The 20,915-nt window shown below is 56.0% G+C and overlaps 1 protein-coding gene across 1 annotated transcript; it reads left to right on the top strand.

Moving 5' to 3' along the window:
- Positions 1-673: 673 nt before the first annotated feature.
- Positions 674-20,686, top strand: Osgin1 (oxidative stress induced growth inhibitor 1). Its single transcript, XM_052167011.1, has 8 exons — positions 674-1,137; positions 8,747-8,850; positions 11,888-11,982; positions 16,099-16,203; positions 17,054-17,190; positions 17,561-17,752; positions 17,854-17,945; positions 19,400-20,686. Exons 4-8 carry the CDS (start codon positions 16,137-16,139, stop codon positions 20,346-20,348), a joined length of 1,437 nt encoding a protein of 478 aa, XP_052022971.1. The 5' UTR covers positions 674-1,137; positions 8,747-8,850; positions 11,888-11,982; positions 16,099-16,136; the 3' UTR covers positions 20,349-20,686.
- Positions 20,687-20,915: the final 229 nt, after the last annotated feature.

Below are 20,915 nucleotides of genomic sequence, written 5' to 3'. Positions count from 1 at the left end.
CTACTTGAAGAAAGGGACCTTCCATTTTGGAGTCTTCATCCCTTCCTGAGTGGCTCCTGGGTGACCTGGGACTGTGGGAAGCGTAAGCATCAGGCCCTGGGAGGTGTGGGAAGGCATGTGGCCTGCAGGGCAGAGCTCGGGATGCAGGGAGTTTGAGGCTGGTTTGCTTCTCCCGTGTGCTGCTGACGCTGAAGAAGACCCATAACCAGGGGTGACACACCTCCTCCAGCCTGCTCTGTGACAGACTCGGCGATGTTGTGACACCAGCAAGAGTGGCCCTGGGTGTTCTCCGCATGGAGTGTGGTGGACCTGTGGATCAGAGTCTGAGACCACAAAGTCAGCGTGCCTGGCCACAGGGTGATCCAACATGAGCGGCCCTGACCAGGACCGTGGCTCTGACTCAGTCAGTATCTCAAGGATGTTCTGACGGCTGGAATGTCAAGGGCGCCTTGCTGAGGACAGGAAGCTGCGGCCTTGGAGCCTGTCTGCAGAAACCAGGAACTCACAAGCAAAGCTGTGGAGAGGAAGGAAACAAGTCAGAAATCAGGACAAAATAGCCAGGCCAAGTCCAAGGAAGATTCCAGATGTCAGGCAGTGCTGGCCAGACCCAAAGGATCTGCTGCTCAGAGCAGGGCGGGAGCCGAGAAAAGCGCACACAGCAAGGGAACATTCTGGTCCATTTGTGCCAGCACTGAGAAGAGGCACTGCTTTAACTGGGAGGGTGAACAGCAGGAAGAGGTTAAAAACAGAGGGTCTGACTGGAGTCCTCCGGGGCAGGCGTTCCCTCCCCGATGAAGATGCACACACTTCACCCCATTTCCTTGGGCCCCTTCTTCCCACAATATACAGAGGAGGCATGCACTCCAGAGTGGGCTGGGGGACACACGATGCCAGCTGTGCCTTGGTGTGCAGCTGTCTGCAGAATTGGCTGCACTTCCTGTCCATGTCTCCCCAGCTGGCACCGCGCTTATCGGCCCAGGAGAAAGAGGAGCTAGATCACACAGGCCGGGTGGAGAAGACAGTCTCCATGACATCGGTCCCCACTGCACGTCCTGCTGCCAGAGCTGAGACACCGACACCGACAAACCACACGCGCTCTGCGTACACATCCAGGTGCATCAGTGAGCACACGCGCACGTAAGCACATGGAAGCCGGCCCTCCCTGGGAAGCCGGCTCTCCCTGGGAAGCTCCTTCCCCTTCCTCCCTGGGACAGGAAGTAGCTGTGACTTTGAGGCTTTCTTGGGACAATTGCCAAAGCTCATGACCCATACTTCCCCTCCCCCATGGGTCCCTTGTTATCACAACAACCCTCTCCCGCTGGCTTTACCTATCAGTCTCCCTGCCAACCACAGGGCCTTTGCGCCTACATGTTGTCCTCTTGCCAGCCTTCTCTCTCCTCCTCTCTTCTCTTAGCACAGTTGCTATCCCCTCTGGGAGAGCTCAGAAAGGCTGTTCCCAGCATGTCCAGCCTGGCCAGCTTGGGTATCTTTCCCATGCTTACTTGGGCAGTGGCCTCCCTAGGAATAAGGCCTGAGTCTCTCTCCATCCTCAGATCCCAGCACAGTACACCAGGTGTTGGACTCTTTTGTCCTTATCGGTGTGGTGAGAGCTTTAGACCCTTGTGTAGAGCATGTGGCTGTCACTCAGGGGAAGCACACAGGGCTGAGATTTGATCCCTGCTTAGACTCAGCTTCTCTTCCCAGGAAGTGAGGACTCTCGACTCCCCATGAGTCTAGAAGTCCCTGTGCCTAGGACTGTGTACCCCGACATTGGCAAGCTCAGAACCCCCAAGGGGAAGAAAGCACAGAGTGGGGGATCCAATCCTGTCCTTAGCTGGGGAAGATAGGGACAGCCCTCTTGACACAGGGGCTGGAGGGTGATGTTCTGCATAGGAAGCAGATCATGGAGACCTGGAGTTGACCCAGAGCCCCTGACAGCAGCAAGCAGGCCTGTCCTAGAGCACACACTGAGGGGAACAGAGCCAGGCCAGCAAAAGGAGTCTGACCAACATCAACTCTCTGAGCTGGGAATGGACCACAGAAAGGGATGTTTGGACCACAGTTCTCTCCAACCCCAAGGGTGAGGCTGCCCCCGCCCTCTACCCATACACCAACCCCACACAGCCTCCAAGCCTGCCCAGGCCCGACTGGGCCGCTGGCATGCATTTGTAGAAAGCCGCAGCAGCCAAGGCTGTAGGACAGAACAGGCTTGCCAGCACACTGGGGTGAGAAAGCAGGCCGAGAGCCCGGGCCTGCCTGGGCCTGCCCAGTGGGGCCGTGTCAGTAGGGCAGGGGGTTCCACTGCTCATCCAAGGGCCTCTTGTTCCTACAGTTCTCTACCTCACGCTCATCACACTGTCCCTGCTTAAAGATGGGTGTGCCCTTGGTCCCCAAGGGAACTTGGCAAATACAGCTCAGACCGGTTGGTCCCCAGAGTTCTGGGCTGCTTTGACAATGACCTCAACCGTGATCAAGGATGAGAGCCACAACGGCAGTGGGGGAGGGGTGGACAGCAGTGACAGCTACTTAGAAAGCTCTGTGGCCGGGTGGCTTCTGCTCAGGATGATGTGAAAGGAGACATGGTGGGTCTCATTTCCTCCCAGACCAAAAACACTCTCAGGGAGCCTCTCCTGAGCTGAGGAGCTGAGGAGCTGGGGTGGGGGTGGGGGTGGGGGTGGGGGTGGGCAGCCAGTCCCCAACTGGCCAAATCCACCCATCTCAAGTTTGATCCCATTTGGCGACCACAGCCTTGGTGGTGATCCTATAATCCAGTCCAGTTTAACCTGCACCATCCCTGTGCTTCCTAAACTGTGGGTGATGAGTCACCCTGGTCTGAGCCAGCCGGATACCTCTAGGCCGCTTAAGAGACATCACCACTGTGGCTATGAGGACCCAGACAATGCCAGGATCACAGCCAGAGGAAGTCCTAAGCCCTGAGAAGCACACCGAGGTTCCAGACAGCAAGAGAATTCCCCCGAGGTGTCAGGAATAAGCCACCTCTCAGTCCCATCCAGCCTCCTTGACTCTGAGAGGGCATTGTGCCCCATCTCTTTGCCAGTGACAAAGAACACTCCCAAGTCACAAGCCCTGTGCTCCCCATGCCCCGGACCCCTGGACTTCTGGACAGTTGGACAGGTAGACAGGTAGAACATGGTCCAACGTCAGTTCTCAGCCTCTCTTCCTCTCCTGTTCTGCCCTGCCTTGAGGGTACCATCCTGCCCACCTTGGCTCAGCCTCCCCTCTTCCTGCCCACAGCACCCCAAGAGACTCATGCCTGCTCCGCAGATGTCTCCACAGCTGACAGGTCGGTCACAGCTAGTGGAGCCTACACCACACGAGTCCATGGCAGCCAATAATCTGTGCTTTTCTTTGGGGACGCTGGTCTTCAGCATGTTGCAGGACACTACTACTGTTCAGGCTTGACCGTGTAGTCCATGCCCAAGTCCACCAGCGTGAGCCCGATCATTCTCTCACTGGCCAGCCGGAACCCACTCCTACTGTGTGACGCCGCCCCCACCTCCCCAGGCTAGCCCCCACACCCAGGCAGTCCAGATATTTCAACCTGGGAATCCCTGGCAGCCTCAGGCTTCCTCCAGTGATGTGCCTAGCCCCAGCTGGGCCTTGTCACAGAGAGCCTACCCTTCTCCCCACCCCACCCCACCCCACCCCCACTTAATTCTACACCTCCACCTGCTCCCTGCTACAGAAACTTCCCCAGGGCTTCCCACTAACCCTCCACACTACCCCTTAACTCTCTCCAAAGCTCCCTTTCGCTCTTGTTACCCCGGGCACACAAAACTTATGCAAGACACACTTGTTGGTGTGCATGGTTTGCCTGCCGAGTCAGCGTGGAATGTGCCGGTAGGTGACTCGGCTTGAGCCCAAGGCACAGGCGGCCACACCTGGAGCTGACCCTGCTCACCCTAACCAGAAAAGGAGAGATGGGTCCAGAGAGGTGTGCCCAAGCAGTATGTGTGAGGCTGGGCCTCCAGGTGCCATCCTGTGGACCGTCAGGCACCGCTGAACTGGAGATAGTCCAGGACAGGGGGATGCTGGGAGTCCTCAGGGTTGAGTGGGGAGGAGTCTTTTTCATATGTTTACTTGTTTTGTTTCAAGACAGGGCTTCTCTGTGTAGCCCTAGTTGTCCTGGAACTCACTCTGTAGACCAGGCTAGCTTTGAACTCAGAGATCTGCCTGACTTTGCCTCCCAAATACTGGGATCAACGGTGTGCACCATCACCGCCTGGTCGGGGTGAGCCCTCCGGCCTCCCACATCCTTCCACTGGAGCCTGTAAGCCATTCCAGTGCTTGTCATGGAAGCTCTTCTGCAGAGAGGTGGGAGAGGCCCTAGAGCTAGTTCCAGTCCTCTGTGACCTCCTGCAGGTCACTGGCCTCACCTGACCTAGATGGAAGGTCTGTCAAGTTTACAGAGGCTGATCAATGCAACAAACAACAGACTGTATTTAACCACCACAGAGAAGACCAAAACAAAACGGAGGCCAATGAGCAGCAGCGGTGTGGGCCACAGAGCAAACAGCTCGACGGCCCAGCTTCCTGGAACTCTCCAGGCAATGAACTCTTAACAGGTCACAGCTTGTTAGCTGAGAATGGAGGTGGGAGATTCTGGTCAGCCAGCCAGCCAGCAGCCTAAGGTCTGCAGACCCCTCACTTGCAAAGTGGCCACCAGTATACAGGGTACCTGGGTCCTCGCAGACCCCCACAGTGACTGTCCACTGAGGAGACACACACAGCAAGACCCACAAGGACAGAGGCTAGTGAGATCGAGGAGGCCCGTAAAACCTTCAGAATTCCTTCCCATGGCTAGGACCAGAAGTCATCACCCCAGGGCTTAGCTGATGTCCCCAGAGTGACTCGGACAGTCAGCTGTCACAATTTTGCCTTCTGTCACAGACTGAAGCCTGCGGTGTGGACAACCCAATCCCATTTAGCTGAGGCTCTGAAGCGCTCTGGGGCAACTGAACTGCTTGTGACAGTGTGAGCAAGCTTCCCTGGACCTGCCACCCTGCCGGGAGAGGGGAGGCCTGGGGTGGGGGCTGCCAGGGCCTAGGCTAGGTGTTGCGAATGGTAGGCTGCTCAGTGACTCAGAGGAGGCTGGGTGGAGTCCTCTGTCAAGGGCCTGCAGTGTGCCAGCCCCCAAATCACAGCGGGCAGCAGGGATTGCTATCCCTGTCTCATGGATGGGCACATGAAGGTTCAGAGAGTGGGCTGTCCAAGCGCATGCAGCTAACAAGACCAGAGCCAAGATGTACCCAGAGGCTCTGACCTCACAGACAGCCATTTCCACTCTCCTGTGGCTTGAACATCTGTCTTTTCCTAGAAGAAGGGTCTCATGATGTGCCTGCCACAGGACTGTCTTTGCCTTTGGGCCAATTCAAAACCATTGCCAAAGATTTAATTGCGGAAAACAGCCATCGGGTGCGTGTGATATGACACCAACAGGGTCATCCATATTCAGGAATGTTCCAGCAGTCAACCAGAAAAACGGAAATCCGCAAGACTTCTAGGGATGTGGCTCAATTGGGTGCGTGCTTGTCTAACGTGCCTGCACCCTGGGGGTTCCCTCCCCAGCATTGTATAAATGGGCACGGCGCTACAAGCCTGTGGTCCCAACACTCAGGAGGCAGAGACAGGAGGACCAAGGCTCTCCATGGCTCCCCCAAAAGTCAATACCAGCTGGGGCTGCATGAAACCGTTAAGGGGTTGAGGTCCAGAGGAGCAAGGCTCATGTATTCAGTGAGCAGTCGACTGAATATTTGATGAGGGCCTACTGCATTCCAGGCCCTCGGCTGGGCAGGTAAGACTCCGTGAATGAATCCTAATGGAAGGGCAGAAGATGCTTGTCCAGACAAACTGCTCTTGCCTTTCGTTTTAAAAATCTTTTTGGTCCTGGTGGCACAGGCCTGTGATCTCAGCCACTAGAGAGGCTGAGGCAGGAGGATTCCGAGCTCAAGGCTAGCCTGGGCAATTTAGGGAAAGCCTATCTCAAAAAGTTTGAAAAGAGGGCTGGGGGGTGTGGCTCAGTGGTCGAGCCCGGTCCAGCATGGCGGGACCCTGGCTCCCACCCTCGTGCCGAAAACAAAACAAGGCAAAGCCATCTGGGCAGACACTTGGCACCGCGATCAGCCCGTGGCTTGCCTCCCCGTCTGGCCCATGGGAGTTGGCAGCGTGCAGTTTCATGGTCTGCCCCTTTTGTTCCCATGGTGGACACTGTCCTGCTGCTTCTGCCTCTGCACTTGCATTTTCAATAGCTGCAAGATACCCGCATCCGGCCACAGCCAGTGGCGACTGACCTGCTCCCAGTAGGTACCAGGGAAGTGGCTTACAGTGTTAGCTCTCAGTGTGACCGCAGCTCCGGTAGATGTGTGTCAGATTAGGACTGCCTGGAGTGGTGAAGTAGATACCAGCGTGTAAATAAGCTCTCTACCGAATTCCCAATGTCTCCCACTGTCAGGAGAACCGAGCAGTTCTTGGGACTCCGCCCCCCAACACCCCAGGTCCTTGAGTGACCTATGACCCTGCTACCCACCTCACAGAACATGCTTTTCTTTTGGACCCCATGACTTCCTGTAATCAGTGTGTATGGTTGACAGAAGGTGGATGGCAGGAGGTGGACGGCAGGAGGATTGCCAAACTGTAGTTAATCATTCTCCAAAGCCCAAGCCTGAGGCAGGAGGACCCTGGAGCTCCTGAGTTTGGTAGCGCTGCCCCAGGGAGTCTCAGCACACCTCCAAATCTCTCCACGTGATTGGAGGTAGACTTCCATGTCACAGGCAGAATAGCCCAGAGAGGTTAAGCCTCTTGCCTGAGGTCACACAGCTTCAACAGATGGAACCAGAATACTGAGGCCACAGTGGAAGGCATTTGCACACCAGGCCTGGACTCCTGCACACCTGCTGCCTTCCAGACCCTAGAGCAAATGTCCTCACTTTCCTGCAGTATGTCACCTGCTGTTTAAAAGACAGGAAGGAACCAAGCAAGTGGAAGAGGTGGCTTCTGCTGCAAGCCCTGGAGCCTCCCAGCCTCTTCCCTGTGTGGATAGCCCCCCTGGGGTTCAGTTTCCCTCGTCCTCCCCTGTGGGGGCCCTGGGGCCGAAGGGGCTCACAGTGCTGATCCCTAAGTACGCTAGGGCCAGGCGGGCACTGATGGCCCACACTGGATCCCAGGTGTTGGTCAGAGCTCTGGCAGCAGGACAGCCTACAGTGGAAGCCCCTCCTCACCCCGGTCTTCATCTGTAAACTAGTCATTGCTGAACTCTCTGGCCACCTCTGGGATGATGAAGAGATTGAGGAATCTGAGGGTCAAGACCTCGTGAGCCTGAACAAATATTGATTGTGTGTCCTGTGCCGGAAGGGCCTGGGCTCTTTGTGCCAGAGCCCCAGCCTAGGTGGAGTCACAGCCCCAGCTCTGTCCCAGCCGAGCCTTCCCTTGCTCAGGGCCTCGGTCTCTTGACTGGGGATTAAGAAGAACAATGCCCCGGCTCCTGTTGTTGCTGGGCTGCTGTGCAGGCAGAACCTCCCTGAACCAGCCTGGAATGGGGGCGAGCATAGCCCTGCTCACCTACTGAGGGACTGGGTACTCCAGACCCATCTGTGCCTGCCTGCCTGAGCCTCTCACTCTCTTCCTGTATCTCAGCAATGCTCGGCCTTCCTAATGCGGCAACCCTTTAATCCAGTTCCCCATGTTGTGGTGATCCCATCTACCCAATTTATGTACCAGTAACTGCAACTTTGCTACCGCAGTGACTCGCAATGTAAACACCTGATGTACAACCCGGTGGGGGTTGCTACCCACAGGTTGAGAACCACTGCTTTAGTCACTGCCAGTCTGTCTTGGGAGATGCCCAGCTGTGCCACCACCATTCCTGCTGCGTAAGCTCAGGCTTGAGATGAACTCCTCTGAATAGCAGCCTTGCGTAAGAACTATGCAGTCACAGTGCCTGGTGCCTGGGAACTAGAAGAGAAGAGGCTGGATGGAGAGAGGGTCAACTGGGTGGTTCTGGGATTGGCAGGGGAGGGAGAAATGGTAGCACTTCACGGGAGTGACAAGAGCAGACCCCAGCCCCACCCCCATCGCCCTTTGTGACCTGGGAAGCTCCCTGCTGGCTGCGGTAGTGCCCAAGTAGGGAAACTGAGTCTCAGAGGTCTGTCTGCCTGGCCAGCCCCTTGTCATGTTCCAGGCGGCTCACACTCCTGGATGATGGATCCTGGAACGGACCAGGTGTCAGGCTTCCATCAGCCCAGGTCTGTCACCTGACAGTCGTGATGCGTAGGATGGAGGATCTCAGGGCAGAGGGAAAGGACAGGGTGTGGCGTGTTCTCCTTAATCTCGCCTGGGTGCCAGTGTTACCCTTATTTTATGTGAGCTTTTTTTTCCTGTGGCTGTAGGGTGCAGAAGCCAGGCCTCCAGTGTGCTGGGCAAACACTATAGCACTGAACTCCACGTAGTCCCAGCATTCCGTGTTTTCACTGACATGTAATCCAGAGGGGGAAGATGCCATGCCCAGCATCTACAGAGCCATGGATTTGAACTACAGCCTTGAAGGAAACCCTGGGAAGTCTTTATACAATTTACTAACAAGACATTCTATCCTACTGGCAGGCGAGGTGCAGAGGTGCGTGTGCACACACATGTGTGACAGGTCCGGAGGCCAGAAGTCAACATCAAATGTCTTTCTCCATTACTCTCCACCCTGACATGTTTTGTTTTGTTTGTCTGTTTGAGACAGAATCTCTCACTGAGCCCGGAGTGCACGTTTCACCAAACCTGGCCGACCAACAAGATCCCCCCTAGGATTGTCCCGTCTCTGCCACCACAGTGCTGGGATTGCAGGTGTGTGTCACCCAGTAGGGTTTTTACGCGGAAGCTGTGGAACTGAACTCAGGTTTGCATGTATGCCCAGTGAGCCAGCTTCCCCCCAGTCTTCCCTACCCAGTGCTCCCTCTTTGGTCTGGTGATGATTTCGTGCACATTTTATAGTCAGAGTTACAGAATGGGAAACAAAGTTCTCTGTGCGAGCTGAGTCTGAACCTCCTTCCCCATAAGCTTCTAGTGTGAGTGGGCCTCCCAGACACACCTGCCCTAAAGACTCATCTCTTGTGAGTGTGCAGTCTGCCTTTCCCAGGCACCTGTGTGTATTTGCTGTCAAGATGGCCTGCCTACCTGAGTAGGAAGGACCCTTAGGGATCCAGAAACAAGCCCCTGTCAGCCTGCAGAGACCGGCTATGTGGGTCCCCTCTGCACCCCCATACTGCCCTTTGGCCTGCTTTCTGTGGTGACTGTATCTATCTTCATCTTGATGGTTTCTGCCACTGATAACGGCTGGACAGGCAAACAAGGAAGGAGGAGAAAGTCCACAAATGCCTATCAGCCAGCTTCACCTACAGGGCCACGGCCATGGCCCGGGCCAGCCTGGAGAAAGGCCAGTCCCTCCTTCCTAGCTTTGTAGGCCCAGGTCTCTGGCCTCCTCCAATTTTCCCCTGAAAGTTGAGGCTCCAAAGCAAAAGTTCCTGACCCTGGGTTCTTGCTGTCTCTGCCTCAGTTTACATATCCAAACGAATAGACAGGTGGGATGTGAAAGTAGAGATGGGTGACCGGGAGGGGCGGGGAGCCACACCCACCTGTGCCCTGCAACCCTTCGCTAGCCTTCAGGGTCCCCTACGGAGTTCAGAGCCCACTCCAGGCCCTGGTGTGGGGGAAGGACACTGTTAGATTGCAGATGTCTGCAGAGGGAGTTCCCTCATCCCAGGACACAAAAACACACCTGCAGAGAGCTGAGGCCTGTGGCCGGGGTCTCTGAAGTCACTGTTACCTAGGCCTGGCTCAGTAAGCCTCTAAGTGTGCCTCAGCACTGAAGGGAGAATCTCAGCAGAAGAGCCAAACCCAGGGCGGCTCCCACTCAGGCTGGGGAAGGCCATCCAGCCTAGTGCAAAAGGAAAAGGCAGAATGCATGTTCCTTGTTTCAAAAATGACCGAGAATTTTAAGGAAGACACCCTGAGCATTGATCCAAGATTCTGACCACAAAGCCCTAAGCAAAACATTGCAGCCCAGGATCCCCCCCCCCCCCCAGGGCGAGGCCAGGAGGGACGAGGAAGCAGTGGTTTCCAAGACCTGGTATCTGAGCTGTGGGTTGCAGGTCCCTGGACTTGCCCTGACCCCAGGTCAGCAGCCAGCCTTGCCCACCCTGCCTCCTACCTACTCACCTACCCCTGCGAAACGTGCCCCTCTGCCAGGCTAGGGGTCTGGCGTTCCCTGGGGAGCAGACTAGGGCTCAGGCTTCTCTGTGTGTTGAGCAGTGGGGATTGAATCTGGGGCCTCATGCAATGTAGGCACAAGTTCTACTGAGCTATTCCCAAAACCTATATGTGGTATTGCGAATAATCCTTTTTTTAAAAAGACTTGTTTATTTTATTTTTATGAGTACACTGGAGCTGTCCTCAGACACACCAGTAGAGGGCATCAGATCCCATTACAGATGGTTGTGAGCCACCATGTGGTTGCTGGGAATTGAACTCAGGACCTCTGGAAGAGCAATCAGTGCTCTTAACTGCTGAGCCGTGTCTCCAGCCCGAATAATCATTTTTTTTTTTAATCCAAGAAAAACAAAATATGTCATTTTTTTTTTTAAATCAGAATGCTGTGCTAGCAGTCAAGACTCTGGCAGCTGGAGGCTATTCTAGGACGTGGGCCAAGGACCCTGTCTTTCTTTACAACTCTGAAGGTTTCTTTTTCTGGAATTTGTATTCTTTACTTAAATTTTTTTTTCTTTAGAAAATTGCACAGAAGTGTTACTTTCTTGTTTAATGAGTCCCTCTTTTTTTTCTTTTTTCTTTTTTTTTAGAATTATTTATTTCATATATATGAGTGTTCTGTCTTCAGACACACCAGAAGAGGGCATCAGATCCTGTTACAGATGGTTGTGAGCCACCATGTGGTTGCTGGGATTTGAACTCAGGACCTCTGGAAGAGCAATCAGTGCTCTTAACTTCTGAACAGTCTCTTGGGTACTTAGAGCAAGAGTCTGACACTCCCCGCCGGTTCTGGTCCTGCTGGCAGAGAGACCCACGAGAGTGGCAGGACAGGAACAATGGCTGCCAAGACGCGTGCACTGACCTAAAGCGCTGCCCAGCTCCCCTCTCCTGAACCAAAACTGCCCACCTATATGGAAAGCGCTATTCCAGACCCAGGGTGCAGCAAGTGACACCTCCCTAGGACCCAGCTTCCATTCAGGGAGCACAAGAACCAGCCAGCAGACGGGCATGACCCCTACAGGAAGAGAAATCTATAAGGGCCAGGGAGGACAGACGCATACTCACACGCATGCGTGTGCATACACACACACACACACACACAAGGGAGTCCAAATCAACCCCACTTTTCAGATGGGGAAACTGAGGTTTGTTCAGAGCCTCCAACCAGGAAGTTGCTGAGTGGGAGTTGTCAGGGTCAGACCAGTGACTGGGGTTTTTTTCTGCACACCCCCGTGTCGTGTCCCCTCACCCCACAAGGTGTGGTGGGAGGTGAGTGGAAGAGCCACCCTCTGTCGTTTAGAGGCCAGCTGGCCATCTCAGAAGTAGTAGAGTCGCACCAGTAAGGAAGAGACCTAGTGGTCTCTCTCAAAAGTCACTAGTTCCTCCTTCAGACAGAACCCAGGAAGCAGGGACTGGCCAGCAGGGGCCCTTTAAGACTGGCCAGGGGCAAGTTCATTCACCCAGGGGCCCCTGCTGACTCACGCTTATGAAAGTGATTTTCCTGGCCCCGCCTCTGCCTCCGCCTCCTCCCTTGCCCGGCTATGAAATACCCCTGCTAGCCTTGGGCCTCTCACAGCCTCTGGGATCCCCAGGGCCAATGGGCATACTGTTCTTGCAGCAGGGCACTGTGACAAAGCCTCTCACCGTGACCAAGTTCCTCTGAGTGTCCAGCCAACCCAGGCTCCACGGCCCGCTCCAGCTCCTGTCCATCAGGTGAGCAGTCTGGGCAAGGTTGTGGGTAGGGAATAATAGCCACAGGGCAGGGTGGCCAGCGAGTCGGGGAGACCCGGGCTGTGTGCAGCCTGGTCCTGAGGGGGACTCTGGGGGTCCTCCCTGATCCTCCAGCCCTGTTCATGTTCAGGTGTCTGGGCCCCTCTCCTCAGCAGCCCCTGGCCCAGCAGGCTCTTCCTAACTCATGAAATAGCTGTTCCGGCAGGAAGGCACGTCCGAGGCATCAATGGCCACTGTGTCTCCAGCCTGGTGAGGTGCTTTCCTGGGTCCTGTGTACCAGGCACAGATGGGCCCAGCTGAGGGTTCCTGGGCACTTGGTTTATGGAAGGTGCTGTGGGGAGAGTGGTGGGCAGGGAGGTTGGGCCATCAGGCACCCTTGGGCCAGGCTGAGCCGGTGCTTGGAGTGAGGGTTCACTGTGTCTAAGGCCAGGTGACACTTGGCTGACTGCACACTTCCTCCTCCTGCCCCAGGGCTTTGTGTCACTAGCAGCTGTCACTGCTACCTGTTGCTTTATCTGGGAATGGAGGAGAAGGGGTCCCAAGCTAGGCTGGCTGGAGCCTAGAAGAGGTGCTTCCCTCCCCTCTGCCTCAGTTTCTTTCTCCATGCAGTGGGGATAAGAAACCCCCAGCTCTCGGGGAGGGGGTTAGAGGCAAACGGTATATGGCTCCCAGCCCTCCCCAGCATGACGATTGCATAACCTTAGAAATGTCTGCAGTGCTACACCAGGGCGGCTAGGGCCACTTCTGAGAGACATTTCTTTTTATGTGCTCATACTTGTGGGGTCAGAGGTCGAGGCTTAGCATCTTCCTCAGTCACAGGCCACACCTTATTTTTCATTCCATTATCATCATCGTCATCATCATCATCATTATTACTAGAGAGAGAACGCACAAGAACGTGTGTGGAAATCAGACAGCCTCAGGGATCAGGGGTCAGCTTTCTCCTTCCATCTTTATGTGGGTGCTGCCCACAAGTCACTGTCCTTGTACAACAAGTTACCTGCCGGGCCGTTCCACTCCAGGTTTCCCTCTTCTGGACTGAACCTGGAGCCTGTCCTTTGGCTCTGGCGGGTGATCTCCAGGGCCCTCCTGTGTCTGTCTCTCCAGACCTAGGATTACAGACATCTGCTTCTGACAGGAGTGCGGAGACACTGAACTCGGTGCCTTGTGGCTAGGCAAGCGCTTTACCCTACAAGCCATCTATCTCCTGGCCCCTTAAACCAACAACTTGAGAACGTTATTTTTTTTTTTTTCTGTCAGCATTGCCCAAACAGAGAGGCTCAGAAATATGCCAGAACTTTAAAAACTGGTTAATCCACCCCGGAGGTAGTGGCTTTCTCCTGTAATCTGAACAACTGGGAGGTGCGGGCAGGAGGATTAGGAGTTCAAGGCCAGCCTGTACTGCTTGAGACCCTGCCTCCAACAAACCACGCAGCTCACTCCAGTTCTACACACTGAGGTGGCCCGTGGGTGGGACTGCAGGTTGGAAGAAGCTGTTTTGCCTTGTAAACTGGTAGCAGGTGCTTGCTGGTTGTTGCGAGGGTGAACAGCTTGGGGGCGGTGACCGCTGAGGGTCAGGCCTCGCAGCGTGTGACCTCATGTGTGTGGCATCCAGCAGTTCTCAGTGAAGCTTCTGCCAGCTGGGAGAGGGACCTGGTCTCAGAGTGCAAAGTCCTCCGGTGTATTAGCACATCCTACTTCCTGTGAAGCAACTTAGGCAGCCCCTTGGATCTGGCCTGTGTGGACAGGGCCTCCTGCTGCCGTCAGAGAGGAGCTGTCTGCTGGGATATCAAGAGAAAGGAGGAGTTGACACCTCAGGTCCCTGGGGATGGTCGCCGTGCTCTTTTCAGGGGTACTGGAATGTCTAGTAGGGTTATGCCCACGGAGATCAGATTTCTGTTCTGTTATGGGCCTGCTCTAAAATGTAGCAGGCATGACTTGATTTCCCCCTCACACATACTCAGTCTCCTCATCTGAGACGTAGGTTGTCATGAGGATTAAAAGAGACAAGGCACAGGAAAGCACCGTGCCAGGATGTTACCCTCACCGTGTGCCGCTGTGACTGGGTAATGAAGATGCGGGGTAGAGAGAGACCCCAGGCCTTTGCTGTGCCCTTCAGGCCCTGGTCCTGGGGACCACCACCCTCCAGGAATTGCAGCCTGAATTTCCAAGGCTCTGAGCATAGCTGCACCCTCTAGTTAGTGAGAAATTGGCCATCCTCCAGGACACTGGGTCCAGAATCTGCTTCAGGACAGAAGGGGACAGCTGCACACTGTGGAGGCTTCCAGTCCCCTACATCTGCAGAGGCCCGGAGAGACCTCTGGAGCAGGGTGACCCAGCCTCAAGTCCAGTCCAGCTGACTGGATGTGGAACAGGCTTCTTGCAGACTATAAAAGTCTGTGCAAAGCTCTCCAGCCCCTGTTTCTCAATCTGACACAGAAGTGACCAAAAAAGTACTTTAAGCTACCCAGAAACAAATTATAAGCATAAGTTTCTGTGTGTGGAAGGTTTGGAACTTGCAGGGCACCAGCTCAGCAGAAGTCTGGAAAGACATGGCATTGGCGCTATAATAATGGCCACCCACCGGTGTGTTACCTCAGTATCCTCTTAGGCTTGTATGGGAATGCCACATGGTCTCTAATAACAGCAGGAAGCCACCTGCAGTTTCCCAGGGAGGAGGAGGAGGACCCAGTGGGTGCTGGGGACACGGGAACCATCTTGACAAGTCTGCAAAGCTGTCCTAATGCCTGAGCACAGCTGCAGCTAGATAGCTGGTTCTTGGCCAGCCCGGTCGTGAGCCCACAGTGACGTGCAGGGACATATCCCACCGACAGACTGTTCCTCCCCTTGTGAGGCTCACCCCTCACAGAGAAGCACTGAATACCAGCACCAGGTGCAAGCTGCTAGCTAGGTCAGTTGTCCGGTCTGACTGGTTGGACTTGCCTGGTGGGAGATGCCGGTTTTTGTGTCCCTGCGTGCAAGTCACAGGAGGTCTCAGCTGTGTTTTGTTGGCCTGAGAAGTATTTGCGTAAAGGTGCGTCACTGGCTGCCCATTTTTCCAAACTAGAGAGTTCCCATACAACCCCCGGAATTCCGCCGCCTCTGTAAGTTCTACAGATGGGACCTCAGACCGGTGTGCTGCCACTAGGTGAGCCAGGGCTCTTAGGGACTCGCAAGATAGCAAGAGTCTTAGTCACCAGTTAGCCTTGAGTTAAAGTCCCGCCAACAGCTTCCTCCAAAGGTCATCGTAGGAGGGACAGGTCCCTGGAGAAGCTAGCTCATTGTCCTTGTTCTCCTATCGAGGGCCAACATTCTTTTGTCACCACCACCACCTGGGGAGGAGGCTGACACCAACCCTCGTGTTCAGCCATCACCATCGCGGTCCAGAATTGCCTGTGTCCCCGTCCCCCCCCCCCCCCCCCCCCCCCCCCCGAGGCTGCCCTGGCCCTGCCGCTAGCCTGGGAATGCGGTTCCGGTGCTTTGAGCAGTTAGGCATTGTGGCCATCAGGGGGCGCAGGAACTCCAAAACCCAGGTTTGCTGGCGGTTTCCCAAATCCAGCTGTCAGAGTCTTCCAAAGTCCAAGGTCCAGCCCCGCCCAGAGCAGGAGGTCAGGCAGGGCCTTCTTGGCAGTAAATCCACCCCAACAGGTGTTCCAGAACATTCTCCCACTTGCACAGCTTACTGAGGCTCTGGTCTGGGAACCAGCCTATGTCACTAGTGAGGAAGTGGGGCGGTGGCCCTGCAGCCGCCAAAGAAGTCTTGCCTTGCCCCGCCTCCTCCCACCGGGCAGGGAGTCCTGTCCTTAAGATGAAGTGGGGGATGGATGGCACGAGGCTCCGAGAAGGTGACGGTGCCTGGCTCTCAGGCAGCTGGAGAGGAAGGAGCGCAGGTGCCCAGTTTGACGAAGACAGGCATGCTGGATGCAGAGAAGTGGGTGGGTGGGAGGGAGGCGGGGGGGGGGGGGCTCATTGTGGCTGCCCGTAGGAGTCCTGAACTAATCCCTGAGCTCCACTGCGTACCAGAGATGAGAATTGGTGTGATGTCCCCCCAGCCCCCAAGCCTGACTTCAGGGGCTTTCCCTTTGCTCTGCTCTCCAGGTCAGCTGCCGGCCCCAGGCTGAACACCAACCCCAGCTATGAGCTCCTGGAGGCACGACTCCCTCAGGGCCAACAGCTCTGAGCCCCTCCCAGTAGTCATCATCGGTAAGTGTCATGCCCGCAAGGGCGGGGGTACACTGGTGCCCTGCGGCCCCCGGGGTCTGAGGCCAAGGCTGGCCTCTGGACTGTTGCCTTTAAATGAATGAAGCTCGCCTGCTTACTGTGGGGCCAGCACTATGCTGTGCGTGTAAGCTCTGCACCATTGCCCAGTGTCCACAACTGCCCAGATGCCCATATGGGGAACGCAAAGATAGGGCCCGTGGTTCCTGTCCTCGGATCTGCAACATTGAGAACGAAGGTGCAAGCGTCAGGGCGCCCCACACAGCGGACATTTTAAAAGGGAAAGATAGTGGTGGCCCAGGGAGAGCTGATGTTGGGCGGAAGACGCTCTGCCCCAGCTAGGAGGGGCTGCCAACACCGCGGGGCTTGAAGCAGTCCATCCTGCTGATGGACTGTCCCCTCCAAGTCTTTGTCACAGCCCTCCTGGCTCCAGCAAGCACCCTGCCCCTGAGCTACACCCCCACCCACCTTTTGCTTTTCTTTGGGCCTCACCATGTCGCACGGGCTGGCCCTGAACTTCAGATCCTCTTGTCTCAGCCTCCGTGACTGTAGGCTCTGTCTCCCTGAGTGTGAAAGCCTTTTGCCAGCTGCGTGGACACGGGGCACTTGCTTAGCCTCTCTATGCCCATCTCCCCAAGCACAAAAAAGAAAATACTAGTACCCGCTCCTTGACTGGCATCACACAGAAAGCCTTTGACCACTGTTCACCGGTCTACTTCTTGGTCATTACCGGTAACACATGGCGTCTGTCGCAGAGTAAGGGCTTGGTGAACGCTTCAGGGCATGAAGGAGTAGCCAGCCAGGCTGAGTGGCCCTGACCTCCCTGTCTCTGCAGGCAATGGTCCCTCTGGTATCTGCCTGTCCTACCTGCTTTCTGGCCACATCCCCTATGTGAAACCAGGAGCTGTCCACCCACACCCCCTGCTGCAGAGAAAGCTGGCCGAGGCCCCAGGTGTCTCCATACTGGACCAGGTGGGTCTGACACGGGAGCATGGGAGGGACCCGTAGGGAATCTAGCAGAAAGCCAGGGGTCCCTAGAAGATGGCACTCAGAACAGAGAAGTCCCCAAAACCAACCACAGCACAGGCAAAGGGCAACTGGGAATGTCTTCCGAGAGCCACCAATGCCACGCCAGCTGTCTGACCACACACTAGACCCGTGGTTCTCAGTGACAGACTCCCCCCAAGAACATTCACTGGGGTCCTCGGGCTCCCAGAGGGACCACAGTGACAGTCCCCGAAAATACTCAGCATAGAGGTCTCTGTGTGAGCAGTTTCCCTCAGACTCAAGGTGGGACTCTACTAACCCTGGGGGTCCCACTGACCTGTGCCCCCCTCTTCAGGACCTAGAGTACCTTTCTGAGGGCCTGGAAGGCCGAAGCCAGAGTCCCGTGGCCCTGCTCTTTGATGCCCTCCTGCGTCCTGACACAGACTTTGGAGGCAGCATAGACTCTGTGCTCTCCTGGAAGCGGCAGAAGGACCGCGCTGTGTCCCACCTGGTCCTGGGACGGAACCTCCCCGGGGGGGCCTGGCATGTGAGTGTCATCTTGGAGCACCCCCTGTTCTCCCTTACACCCTGGGGAGGAGGGAGGGACACTGCCATCCTGCCTGGGCCTGACAACTCCTTTCTCTTCAGTCCATTGAGGGCTCCATGGTGACTTTGAGCCAAGGCCAGTGGATGAGCCTCCCAGACCTGCAGGTCAAGGACTGGATGCGGAAGAAGTGCAGGTAAGGGGGACCTGGGAGGCTGGGCAGGCAGAGGAGACTTCCCTAGAAGCAGACAGATAAAACTGGCCTCTCCAGGTTCTGGCTCTGTCCCTGCAGATGAGGAGGGGGTGTCAGGGTTGTGTAGTGACAGAACGTGATTCACTTGTCTTTTTGCATAACACCTATGAGATGTATCTTATGGTGAAACCACAGTAGGTTGCCCTTTACATGGCTTCGTAATATTCCTAAAAGGGTCATGGCCCCGGCTCAGCAAATCCCCTACTCCAGTGATCCACTGCTAGTCTCTCACCCCCACCACTCAGTGTGCCTTATATTAAACAACCCTGCAGGTAGCCTCTGAGGACAGCTCTCTGTTACAGTTTTCACAAAAGGTAAAGAAAAGAAAGTGTGAAATGACAGACAGAAACAAAATCAATAGCTCCCGGTGGCCTTTGAGTGCCGCTTAGCCATATGTCCCTGCCCAGGGTAACTGCAGCTGTGTGGGCTCATACAATAAAGTTCAGGAAGTCTGAGGTTGTGAGCCACGGACTCCCCAACCAGTGTCACGGGCCCTGCAGCCAGTTTCCCTGGAGAGGGAGGAGAGGCAGTAAAACTGGCAGTGAAAACAGCAACCCCAGCCCCCCCAGCCACCATCCCCTATGCCTTTCCTGGGCTGCCCAGGACCCTCTAAGGGCTTCTGTGGGGTGTTTTTACGTCCACACTTCAATCAGAATGTAATTCACAGGGTGGGAAAGCACTTGCCAAGGAAGAGCAGGACCCTGGGTTCAGTCCTCACCTGGCAGGAGGGGAAGGGCGGGGTGGGGGTGGGGTGGGGAGAGTGACCCACACAGGAAAGGGTAGGGGAGCCCTGAGAACCTGAGGAGCACCCTGCCGTGCGGCACTCCAGGGCAGACTCTGAGGCTGCTATCCAGCTCCTGCTCCCCTCTGCTCACCCTCCCGTCTCTCCCAGGCTGTCTAGACCCTTGACCTCATCCTCAACAGATGTGAGACATTAGTGCATTCACTTAGACCTTTTGGGTTTTTGTTGTTTGGTTTGGTTTTTAGTTTTTGACGCAGGGTCTTGTCACGTAAGGCTGACTTTAACCTGATGATCCTCCTGCCTCAGTCTCCTGAGAGCTGGTAGTCGCCAGCTTTCAACCTGTTATTACCCGTTGGGGTAATGATGTGGCAGGCTAGCTGGCCAGCCCAAACATGTCACCCCATGCTCAAGTTCCAGTCTAGGCACTTGGCTTGTCCCCAGCCTTGTATGATCCCCCAAGACCTTCATGGGATGTTCCTGACACACTTGCTACCCTGCCTCACAAGTAGGGAAACTGAGGTACAGGGAGTACCCTTGTTTCTGCTTTACACTGGAGATGCCAAAGCCTCGCCTCAGAAGGGCATGCTGTCACCCTGCCGTTCCTATCTCCATGCCTGTCTCTGACACCCAGCCCCCACATCTGCTTCCTCTTCAGAGGTCTCCGCAACAGCAGAGCCACAGCCGGTGACATCGCCCACTACTACAGGGACTACGTGATCAAGAAGGGCCTAAGTCAGAACTTTGTGTCTGGGGCTGTGGTCACTGCTGTGGAGTGGGCTAGGCCTGAGCGTGGCAGTCCCGAGGCCCAGGCACCCAGCCCCCTCTTCCAAGTGACCGGCTACTTGACTACCAAGGACCATAGCCGTCAACCCTTCTCACTGTGGGCCCGGAACGTGGTCCTGGCCACAGGCACCTTTGATAGCCCAGCCATGCTAGGCATCCCAGGAGAGACCCTGCCCTTTGTCCACCACGAGCTGTCAGCCCTGGAGGCAGCCCTTCGAGCAGGCACCGTGAACCCAGCCTCAGACCCGGTGCTGATTGTGGGAGCAGGGCTATCGGCAGCCGACGCTGTCCTCTTTGCCCGCCACTACAACATCCAGGTGATCCATGCCTTCCGCCGGTCCGTGCACGACCCTGGCTTGGTGTTCAACCAGCTACCCAAGATGCTGTACCCCGAGTACCACAAAGTGCAGCAGATGATGCGTGACCAGTCCATCTCGTCACCCAGCCCCTACGAGGGCTACCGCAGCCTCCCTGAGCACCAGCCACTGCTCTTCAAGGAGGACCATCAGGCGGTGTTCCAGGACCCCCAGGGAGGCCAGCAGCTCTTTGGAGTCTCCATGGTGCTGATCCTCATTGGCTCCCACCCCGACCTCTCCTACCTCCCCAGGGGAGGTGCTGACTTGGTCATAGACCCAGATCAACCACTGAGCCCCAAGAGGAACCCCATTGATGTGGACCCCTTCACCCACGAGAGCACTCACCAGGAGGGCCTCTATGCCCTGGGGCCACTGGCTGGGGACAACTTTGTGAGATTCGTCCAGGGTGGAGCCCTGGCCGCTGCCAGCTCCCTGCTGAAGAAGGAGACCAGGAAGCCACCTTAACATTAGCCTGATGCCCGACACCCAGGCCCTGAAGAGGAAGAGGGCTCACCAGAGCCCAGTGGGACATGAGCCCATCTAAAGATTTTCCAAGAGGGGACCAGTCACCCCGGCAGGAGGGGAAAGACTTGAACCCTGTGGATGATGGATTACCCGCCCCATGGGCATGGGGAAAACAGGCTGCCCTACCCTCGGGCGAGTCAAGGCCCCGGTGGGAGCAGTAGCCGTAGACCAGAGGACCCCTCTTGGAGCTGTCAGTGTGTGCTGGAGTCACAGGGCCAGCTGAGTGTCCCAGGCCCAACTTTCCACCATCAGGTCTAATAAAACCAGCTGTGCCTCCACTGTGTCTGAGGATTCTGTGCTTGGGGCGTGGCTAGGCAAATGGACACTGCACTGGGCCCCTGGGTAAGGCCGGCAGCTCCAGGAGAACACACAACGGGACCCCAGGGTGGAGCATCTGTAAGCACAGTGCTCGACTCTAGGGAGACTTCCAGAAGCCTGCCGCAGCCCTGTCCACTCTGTCCGCTTTTCTGCCCATCAGTCTCACCTCCTGCCTCAGGGCCTTTGAGC

Source organism: Apodemus sylvaticus, chromosome 21 (genome assembly GCF_947179515.1).
Source record: "Apodemus sylvaticus chromosome 21, mApoSyl1.1, whole genome shotgun sequence".
Classification (NCBI taxonomy): Eukaryota; Metazoa; Chordata; class Mammalia; order Rodentia; family Muridae; genus Apodemus; species Apodemus sylvaticus.
This window is presented reverse-complemented; position numbering and strand designations above follow the sequence as displayed.

Excerpts from the sequence above, each read along its gene's own strand:
- Osgin1 (XM_052167011.1), top strand. The coding sequence starts at position 16,137 with ATGAGCTCCTGGAGGCACGACTCCCTCAGGGCCAACAGCTCTGAGCCC. Across the intron at positions 17,191-17,560 it reads GTGTCTCCATACTGGACCAG|GACCTAGAGTACCTTTCTGA; the intron begins GTGGGTCTGACA and ends CCCCCTCTTCAG. Across the intron at positions 17,753-17,853 it reads TCCCCGGGGGGGCCTGGCAT|TCCATTGAGGGCTCCATGGT; the intron begins GTGAGTGTCATC and ends CTTTCTCTTCAG.